The sequence below is a fragment of the Hyalella azteca genome, unplaced genomic scaffold (assembly GCF_000764305.2).
Source record: "Hyalella azteca isolate HAZT.00-mixed unplaced genomic scaffold, Hazt_2.0.2 contig12328, whole genome shotgun sequence".
Classification (NCBI taxonomy): Eukaryota; Metazoa; Arthropoda; class Malacostraca; order Amphipoda; family Hyalellidae; genus Hyalella; species Hyalella azteca.
The window spans coordinates 741,740-752,250 of NW_025942288.1; the positions used below are offsets into that span (position 1 = coordinate 741,740).

Here is a 10,511-nt window from a genome sequence, read left to right on the forward strand (position 1 = left end):
TTTCTAATCACAATGGATTTCCAACTGCTGGTCCATTTCCTGGTGTGCCACGAATTGCCCCCAGCAGTGGCAACCCTAATGCAGGCACTCGGAGCTCGGATCTTACCTTATCCATGAACGGTGCTATTCCAAAAGCCACTTTCAATGCCACGAGGTTGTCGAGTGTTCCAGCAATCGCTGTCCAAAACACCATCGCCTCAAATTCCTCGTCCACCGCCCCAGCTTCAGGTTTGGCTGTGGAAATCTACCCATCAATTGACGATGCGTCTAAAAAGAAGAAAAAGAAGAAGAAGAAGAGTAATTTTCATCCTAAAGTTAAGAATGATGCCCAGGAAGTGGCGTTGGCTGGGAACAGTACGGCCAAAGATTTCGATGGTGACAGCACGAATGTTGCTCCTAAACCATCTAAAAACGCCAGAAAGAAACTCCTTCGAGAGCAACAAGAACGCGCTGCTCTGCAGCCCAACGCCTTGTCTCCTAGCCTCCGCGTTACCCTCCCCAGAACTCCTTTAGAGACCAGAAAAGTTGTTGTCGTCAAAGCTCCGACTAAGTGAAACCATCAGTAGAGGGGGAAAATGTTTTTCTTCCTGATTATTTCATCATCGTTTTTGCGATGATGAATCAATGATGGTAGACCAAATTATTCTGCTTCGACTTGGGGAGGGGGGGTCCATCACTTGGATTACTTCTATTAGTTAATAGAGTTAACTTCTTCCCATTTAGCCACGCGACCTGGTCTCTTTACTTCAATTTTCCCTTGGCATTTCTTTTTACGTGAGAATTTTTGAATTTTTTTATATATAAAGGACCTTGTTATATTTTAATGGTTACATCAGTCGTGTGTCTGAAATAACTTTGCTTATGCATACTTGTTAATTTTTTCCATCACACTTCTGGTTACCGGATTTGGAGTATTTAATGTCAGATGTGTTGATGGTCCTTGCATTAGCTTTTGTTATTGTAAATTTAAATGCTTGCACTCCCATTGCTATTTCGAATGCGCTCAATGAATACTTTGACTTATATATTGTATTATATAATTCACTGGCAAAACACAGTCAAAAAAGTCAGTTTCTCGGTGGATCTTGTTAGCACGGCGAATTATCGAAGCTTATCTTGCATGAATTTCACCGACACCTAAATGTTGACTCGTTTCTATCTGCAAACACTCATTTTGCTTGTTGATTTAACTGCCAGCTCATTAGTTAATGCTTAATGGCAGTTGATTTCTTTGGAGATTTTCGTCCGAATATATTCATTCAATTACTGTATTCCAAATGTTTCTGTCCGTGAACAATGCCGTGTGGCCTGTGCGTATTATCGCGCTTGAAGCTTGTCCTGAACTAATTGATTTTGTCTCTTTGATTGAGTTAGTCGCATAACGAACCGTCATGCTTGTAGTTTTTCTTATCTCGTTACTACTCGCAATTTTTCACAATATCGAAGGCTTTAACTCTTTCTCGATCTCAACCTCTCGTTTTTCCAGGTCAAATAAAGCGCAAAAACTCGTCAATTGTCGCACTTCTTCTAGCGCCAAGCAAAAATTATTTATCATTCACGCAGCTTCTCAATCCATATGTCTTGCAAATTAACCTTATCGAAATTATGTTACTTTTTGTGCCATAAGCCAAGGTGATTATGCTCATCATTGTTTTTTAGGAAAGTCTGTACTTGACTAAAGTATGCTGTCCATGTAATTTGGTGATTTTCTTCTTGTACGAGTGTGTTCAGTGTGAACAACTTCGTCAAAATGAAAATTTGTTCTGAAAACCAAAATTTCTCTTTCTGCCAAACAAGCTTTGCTCTGAAAGCTATTTTTATCTGTTCGGTTTTCTTGGCACAAATTTCAAAATCATACGTAATGGACGTTACTGTTACACGCGAACGAAAGATGTTGGAAAATGATTTTAGCCTATCTTTTTGGAAAACACCACCTTTGTCCAGATAACTACTAAGTTGTGGCTATCGACTGGCGCTAATTTTGAGCGCTTTATTGGGAAATTCTGCAGCATTAACTTCTTTAGTATGTTAGATGTTGATAGGAAATTATGTATCATTTTGCTAGAGGACGCTTTACTTGGATTTGGTAGATATGTATTTTTTCACAAAATTGACGCTCACCTCGAGCGTTTTACCTGCTCGGATGGATGTCTTGAAGAACGTAGCTTCGCCATTTTCGACTGTTACGTTTATGGTTTGATTTTTCATTAATCTAACTCAAAGATATTGAATTCGAATTCTGGCTTTGATGCTTTGGATTGTGCTTGAAATCTGCTTGCATAAGATTGCGTTTTCAGTGTTACCTGCGTCGCGATGTCACCTTCTGGACTTCGTTGGAACGGCGTGTTATTTCTAGCTAATCAATTTATGAGTTGCATCCACTGCCCCTAATATTGCCTTGACCAGACTTTGTTGTGAATTCCAGCAGCAAATGTGTCTCTGAAGCTCTTCTATTCGAATTTTATGAATGCCCTTGATATTATATCTGTCGGCTGAAGTGACATTGAACTACAAGACCCTTAATTATCTTTTCACTGATTTTAACTTTACTCTAGGTTGAAATTCCTTTAATTACGATATTCCTGCTTGGTTGCGTTTGCACCTGACTTAATCTGCACGTGACTTCATAGCGGACTATTTTTAGAGGCGCGTGTTGAATCATGTATCCAATATGTATTTCTTGTCCAGATAATGGTTCAAATTGTGGAGCCAATCTTCAGTTCTGCGTTTCATTATAAAAAAATGCATTTGTTCCCTCGAACAAGTTTCAGAAGGAAGCTTCATTATTTTTCGTGTAGTAGAACTTTTAAGAGCTTTGGCTTACGGAAATAGATTCACGTCATTTTTTACTTTGCCTTAAGCACTTGAAGTTGACAGTGTGATATTATACCCAAGAAGGCATTTAGCACCTGAATGCATTGAATATTTGTGCACCGCTCCTATTAATGATCGGATAAACTTCGACTGTATATGTGCACTGCATTCAAGCAATGAGTATATTGTATTACGTGTATGATCGTGTCATTAGTGGGCTTTTTACTCTTCCGTTATTTTAACTGTTGTGTTTTTAGTAAGAATTCCTACTAAAATCAGCAGTCTTTTTAACTTTTTATGTTGGCTATTTCTTCATTTAACAAAAGTTTTCCTTGCCCACTATTGGGTGACGTTCTGTAATAAGAATTATGTAATTTTGCTTTTTGCACGTCCCTCGTATCAGCGTAAACTTTACTTCTCCCAGATTTTGTGCTTAATAAGATGCATATTTTATGATATTTTTCATAAATTTTAACTTTGATTGAAACCATTGATGTTCGTTCATTGCTGTTTTATTAGTATTTGGAATTTATGTTGCGGCCAACTCACCAGCACAAGAATTAATACCGGTACCGGTATCAATGTGGAGATGCTGAAGAGGCAGATAAAGTTACAATTGTTTTCCAGGATGCTGGATGTTTTTCATGCTCAAATAATCTTTTTTCAATTAAAGACGCAAAACAGATTTGGCTGCACTGAAAATGATGTCAATAAAGTATTTCATCTAACGACGTTTTTCCATTGCCCGGTCCTCGAGATGATCGTGAGCACCTGGTTTGGATAAAATATGATCTCTTTGTGTTCCATTTGTCCCTTTACAAACATATAAATTAAGTACATTCCCTTCATATCTTGTTGCAATTTCTGCAACTGGGACTAAAGAGGTGATGTTTATCCTTCCAGGTGACACGAGCTGTTCAGGTCAAGAAGGTAGGGAGAAGAGGTCTCCTGCTGATCCTACAGCTGTCCAGCAAGTTGCTACCTGCATGTCCAGAATGCTGGACCAACAAGAAGGTCCAGCCAGTTCCTCCTGGAGGTTTTCGCGTGGGGCTGACCACAAACTTGAGGAAAAATCCATGAGACTTTCTACCCATAATGAGGCAAGTTTGGTCCTTACCGAGGAAAAACGACAAGAGAACCCTTTTAGCATGAAAATACCGGGTCAAGCTGATGATAAACAGTCTTCTTCAACTTCTGAAAGTGCGCAAGATTCAGAAAATGATGGTTATACATTCGGTACAGCCATAAACGTGCTCCAGCTCTTCAGCATAGCAAATGAGTGTGGAGGAACTTTGAGCTGCTCATCTAGCAATTCTCCAGTCATGGAAAAGGCTGTTCACTTGACATCTTTGGAGGCTGGTAATTTTAATAATTCTTCCGAGGATACAGCGTTAATTGAACATGAAGTAAGTCGTGGACAGAATCCAGGTTCAAGTGAATGTAAACAACCAGTACGGCAATCACAGCGTTCTACGGCAACGGGTTCGGCTTCCGATGATATCGGTGAAGGTACTCTTCCTCACGTCTCGCTCGACCTTGTCCTTCATGGAATGGAGGAGTCGCAACGAGCTCTTGATGTTGACCGCGAAGAATCTTACTTCTCGAATAGAGAACCTGTCGCTCCACTCACTGAGCCGAGTTCTAAAGAATATTCACCATCTACCGAGTCGACTAGTGTTCTTCCCTTATCTAGCTTACACAGACCAAATGCTCCCAAGTCACACCCAACACCAAAAGTTGATCCCGACATGACACGTCTAACATCAACATCGCAGACGCAGGATTCCCAAGCGATGTTCACCACAGATAAGTTCTCCATGCCTCTTGATCAACAGAAATATCCTAGTGCAGCTGCGAGCTATGATAGATCGGCATTTGGTGCGGTTGGGGTAGGCAGCTTGACGTTTGCCAGAGAAGCTCTTGTGCCGAGTTCCGGTGCCATAGGTCCGCCTCCTGGCTTTACAGCTCTCCAGCGAACGCCGAAAATCATGCCCTCATACGACGTAGCTGCCACGGTGAGTCACTAAATCAGCATAAGGTTTCCACAGTTAAGAGGATAGAATACTAAACAGTCGAATAAAACTAAAGTACTGTTAAAGTTGTATTATCCGGTTAAAATTCTTCTATTCCTTTGATAGTGGTTATTGCTTCTCTATCGCACAATAACCGGGTTTTCCTACCCTCCCCCAATAAAATTTGATTATTTTGCTAAAAATATACTAAAACATGAATTATACCCTTAAGAATTTCGCTCGATTCACGTTAACTTTTCACTTAAGCTTACGTTTACATTTTTAGCTGAATTAATTGAACTTACACGATGTTCAGGGCTCATACTTTCAAAAAAAGTTAAGAGATCGTAAGTTCATTAGCCAATCATTGACGACCTTTCGAGCAAAATCCACCAATCATAGACAAGAAAATGGAGCGTAAGTACTTATATCCACTTAGCCAGTTTTGAAAGTATAGGCCCAGTTCATCTCTATGGTATATTGAATCAGTTTAGGTATTTTTGGGCTCACCCTGATTTCTTGACTCTTCATAATCAGGGGAAATAAATATTGATTCTTCAGCAATTTCAGTATCGTGCTAGTAGGTATATTTTCGTGTATAACAATGTATACCGATTCTATTGAATTTTCCGATAATTTTTGACAACCAGCATTGGATTTTCCTTTAGAGTATTACCTTGTTTTTAACGCAAAACGTAACCACTTAAGTTTAGACATTTTTCATTCTTCATTTCGTTCTACAAAAGCTTAATTGAAGGTACTGATAAATATTGTTCAAGTAGGTATTCATCATTATGTCTGACTTTTGCAACGTTTTATTCTTGAGTCTCAATTCTGGCAGGAGGCGAGTGCTTGTGTGGAGAACAGTGAGGCTTTTGGCAGCAGTGGCGACGTGAAGGTGAACGCACCCAGCGAAGGCGAGGGGGTATCCACCTTGACGGCTTTCTCTGCAACTTCCTCGTATGACTTAGTGTCGCAACCATCTGTCATTCAGCCGACACTACCATTTCATCCGGCGCCTCCTGGGACGCCTCTGAGTTCGGTTGGAGCTTTCGGCTCTTCAGGACCTTTCGCGTCCTCTGGATCCCCATCCTCTCTTGGGACTCATGGCGCCTCAGGATCTCTGGTGTCATCTGGGCCATTATTCGGTGTCAGCGCAACTTACGGCAATTCTGGGGCTTTTGGATCATCCGGAATGTTCAATTCCTCTGGGGCCTTCGGTTCACCAGGCCCTGTTGGCTCATCTGCAACTATGAGCTCATCTGGCGGACGGGCAACGAGTACTTCGCCTCCTGCTTTACAGCAGCAGCAATTTTTACACTTGTACCCACCATTCATGCAAAATCAGCAACAGATATCCACTAGCGTGCCATCTGCAGGTTACCCTAACGTGGCCATGACACAGCAAATGTTACTGCAACGCCCTGCTGTTTCTGGCGCTGAATTCGAGTCGCAGATTCAGCAACAACTGCATAGCTTTTCGCTTCAGCAGTACCAACAGTTCATGGCCCCAGGGTTGGCTCGTAGCACTCAGTCTCAAATAATAAGTTCTGCGCCACCAAATCCCATTTACTTACCAGCGTCTTCTCTGGCCCATTCAAACACGCATCAGCAACAACTGATGAACAGCACACAGTTAGGTGGGCCGCCAACTTACTTGAGTTCTGGTGTCCAGTTTATTGGTAACCCTCAGCATCAATACATGAATTCATTCCAGCATCTGAACTGCTCTCAAAATAGCAATGGATCCCCACCTGTGACCTTCGTGAATACCGGTCAGTACTTGCCAACGCCTCCCGCTTCTCAACCCTTCGTCACCCAGTCATCCCAAACGCCCAATGTATTCTCGCAACAAATGAGCAGTGCGGCGCCGCTTGATCTCGAATCATCCGCTGGACAAGCGCCCTCGAACCCTGTTTTTGTGCCCTTCATTCATGCATATCCAGTACAGCAACTTACCCAGCCTCAGCAGAAGATTCAGTTGAGCAACAAAAGCATGCATGGACCACCAGCAAACCTGTACTTAATGCCGCACTTGAGTAGCCAAGGTCCGGTGTTCTATGGACGACAAGAAGACGGTACCTCTTCCGTCTCGCACGGAGGACCGCAGTCGTCCTAGCGCCTTTAGTGGTCTAGCTTCTAGTGATTAAGATTTGTTTTGATTTATTTTCATTCCTGAAATCCATTCAACGTAATGTACAAATTTTCTGTAAAAACGAAGTCTTCATTTCGCATCTGAGCATTTGTTTGCTTTGGCAGATAACTGTTGACCTTTGGTAACATGAGAATTTCGCGTATTTTTGATGGAATTTCGCAAACTTAAATGGACTGTACATATTTCTCTATGAGAACGTTTTTTTTATGGATGACTACAAATGAACTAAAGGTTGTGCTTCTTGCTTGACAAATTCCATATAATTTCCCCAGGATTCTACGCACCACAGGAAATTTTGCATTCAAGTTATTCCGCTACTGGAAATGTGAGCATGTCAATAATGAATGTATTCTGTTCAAAAGGTCTAGCTAAGTGGCATTTTTCTCGGTCCTCTTTTTAAATTAATTTCATGTATTTGCTGTCCGTTTACAAGCAAAGGAGCAATAATGCTTTTTAGAAATTGGTTGTTAATTAGTTAATGTTTCTTAATTCGAAGAATCAACCAAACCATGCTTCTTTTGTTATATTTAGACATGCTATTTTGTATCACAAGCTCTGTTGGGTGTGTTTTTTACTATTTAAATTTATTTCGGGAACTACATGCTGGTTTTCTTCGGTTTCAATTCTGTTTTAATTCTGATACTGTACTTCAATTCTTAAGGTAAAGTTTCGTTGCGATTCATTGCGTATCAACTCGATTCAAGAAGAGAGTTTTTAGGGGATTCTCTTGCGGCTGTGATTTTAGATGTATAAGTTTTAGTTTAAACTGATTTTTATGGTGGAACTTCCTTGAGCTTGGTGATCTTACGTTCTCGAAAATTTTATCAACTTCACTTTTTGTACTCCCATTGAGTACCGTAACTTTTAGACTCTCTGGCTGCTTTGATCCCCTCCCCCCTTTGAATACCATAACGTATTTTAACTTGCTCGTCTGGGCAAGAACTACTCGACACTTTAATTTATTTGACAACACCGTAAAGGGATTAATTTAGGTACGGGAAAAGTTGATTAGCTCGATGTTTACATTATTTATTTGTTGTTGAATGCTTTCCAGATTCAGGTTTTGGTACCAATTCTTGAACTGAATTGAGAGCTGGTTTACGAACGCTAGCGATTTCTGAAAGACCAGATACATGTTACGATTTATAGGAGTGCTTTTAGTTTAGAGTTCAAATTTCACGCTGAAATTTGAATTGAAAATTTTTGTTGTCGATAATGAGAATCGTTTGCAAAGTAATTTTTCACCTAGACTCCATGGCGTCTCCAATGGTTAGTTTTTTTTTATTTCACTCTCTAATTTTGCGCGATGTAAATTCATGAAAAACCTGAATTCTTTCATGCCTTTGTCTTTAACTTTTATCTACAAAGAATGTCAAATAAAAGCATAGCGTGCAGATGCTTGAGTCGTCCTAAAAAGAATGCAACTCCCGGTCGTACATGTTCCCAGTACAAAATGTATATTCCTAATTTATGACGTAAGCTTTACGTTAATATCGCTCTCTCGCAGTAATTACCTATGCATACAGTACACCGGCCCATCGAGCGTCACGTGAATACTTGTCAATTTTATAGTTTAATGAATTACTTCGATTATGAATGAATTGCTTTCTACCAGATGCTCCTAAGTCGTCCGCTCTCGACTGCTATCCGTCCATTGTGGAGCGAAACATTTTTCTGACCGATATAATGCATGAATTGATTCAGCGTGTCATAAACGCCTCTGATCTCTCATAGGGCCACATCAGGCCTACATTTCAGCGCCGACATCATTATGTTATGTTATGAATGTGACGCTCAATGGTTACCGAAATTCGCGCTAGCCGCGACTCTATAAATTTATCAGTTTAATTCAACAAAACGCCAGAAACAATCCAGATGCAGCTGATATGTACCGTACGCACCAGCATTTCTATATATATACCATCTCACAGCATTTTTAGAGCATTTGTTTCGTGAAGCGTATCAAGATAGTTTCTTTTTCATATGCGGAAAACTTTCCTGTTTTGCTTCATTTCCAATTACCTGATATCTCATTCCAATTATCTGATATATTCATTTCCAATCGTGGATATCTCGATGTTCTATGTTAACCCACTACTGAGCGCTTAAAACTGGATACAGATGTGAGTAGCCTATGGAAGTGAGATAAATATTCCACCCACCTGCGGAAGCGTTTATTATTATTATTATTTTTATAGCTGCTTACTCATCTTGGTTGAGGCCGAGAATAATCAATGGCTAATCGCGTTCATAAATAACTTGATGGAGTGGTGCTAATTTTGTTCACACCTAAAATACAAGTGTATGGGCTGAACTAATTCTTTTGATCACTTTTCTGAACGTACGGACTATCAAATGATATAGTATATTTGTTGTGCCTGCCTGATCATAAATATAGAAGCGCCCGAAGTGGTTAGAAGTGGTTTGTGCGTTTTCATTGAATATTTTTAGAAATTTCAATTCCCACACTTAGCTGGGTTGCCGGCGTTTTGTTTGATTTGACGCACATGCATTTACGCACATTTTCAGAGTTTCTTCTTAACTGATACTTTTTCACAGTCACCTTCCTCATTTTTGCATGTTCACTTCGTTCATTTCACTTCAGGTATGGATATTATATCTTTCTATTGCGTTTAATGATTTTTTCTTGATGTACGAGAGCATTGGTCTTTGGTTGGCATTTATATGTACTGTCGCATCGACTTTTTGCATTATTCATTCATATTAAGGATCTGTTGTAACTCTTTAAAATAATGTGTCTTTGATTATTTTTGTGCAAAAGTTATTAGCTCCAGTGTTATATTAAACGGCTATTCTTTGTTGCTCCTTACAAGACTGAAGTTCATTAGGTCTCTGATTTATAGTTTAATTCTGCGCTCCTAATGTTATTTTCTTTTCATTCATTACAAACCCATTTGGACAATTATTGCGGCGAATATTCATTAAGTTGTGTGCTGCCTAAATATGCCTCCAAATAAGCTACTCGTCTGCTATGAATAATGTTAAAGTGGGAACAATTCAGTGATTTTACGTAGGTTTCCGTTGTAGTCTCTAAGTTTTTGCAACTCTTTACAGAATATGTACGGAGCAAATGTACAACAACTTTTGGTGAAGATTTGAGTACATGTTTCTGTAGTTGTCGTGTACACTCCTAGATACACTTAGTCCAACCTAACCTAGCCTCATCTCTTCGCCGTATTGTTAAAACAATTTAATAGTAAAATCTGAAATGGAAAAAAAATCGGATGCGTTTCATTACTCCCTTCTGTAACGTAATTTTTTTCGTTCTACCTATTCTGTTCATGCGTGATGGTTCCAGTCTGAATCTAAAATCACATTCGTCCAATGAATTTTAAATAATGATCGATTGATATAATGTTTCAGGTGCCGTAACGCAACATATCTTTTTTACGATTTTATATTAGGTACTGTTGGAATGTTACTAATGTCTTCACCGTTTCATTCCACAAATACCTAGGCCTGAATGTGGCGGTGATAGGTTAGCTGTTATTGCCATGCCTTCACGTATG

General features: G+C 39.8%; 1 protein-coding gene across 1 annotated transcript in view; it reads left to right on the forward strand.

The window, feature by feature from the left end:
• The window catches only part of LOC108669516, a 32,967-nt gene extending 22,830 nt beyond the window's left edge, over nucleotides 1-10,137 (forward strand). The window contains exons 15-16 of the mRNA XM_018156865.2: nucleotides 3,718-4,829; nucleotides 5,668-10,137. Of these exons, the coding sequence (XP_018012354.1) occupies nucleotides 3,718-4,829; nucleotides 5,668-6,945 (2,390 nt within the window). The 3' untranslated portion in view covers nucleotides 6,946-10,137. The remainder of the gene's footprint in view (nucleotides 1-3,717; nucleotides 4,830-5,667) is intronic.
• Nucleotides 10,138-10,511: the final 374 nt, after the last annotated feature.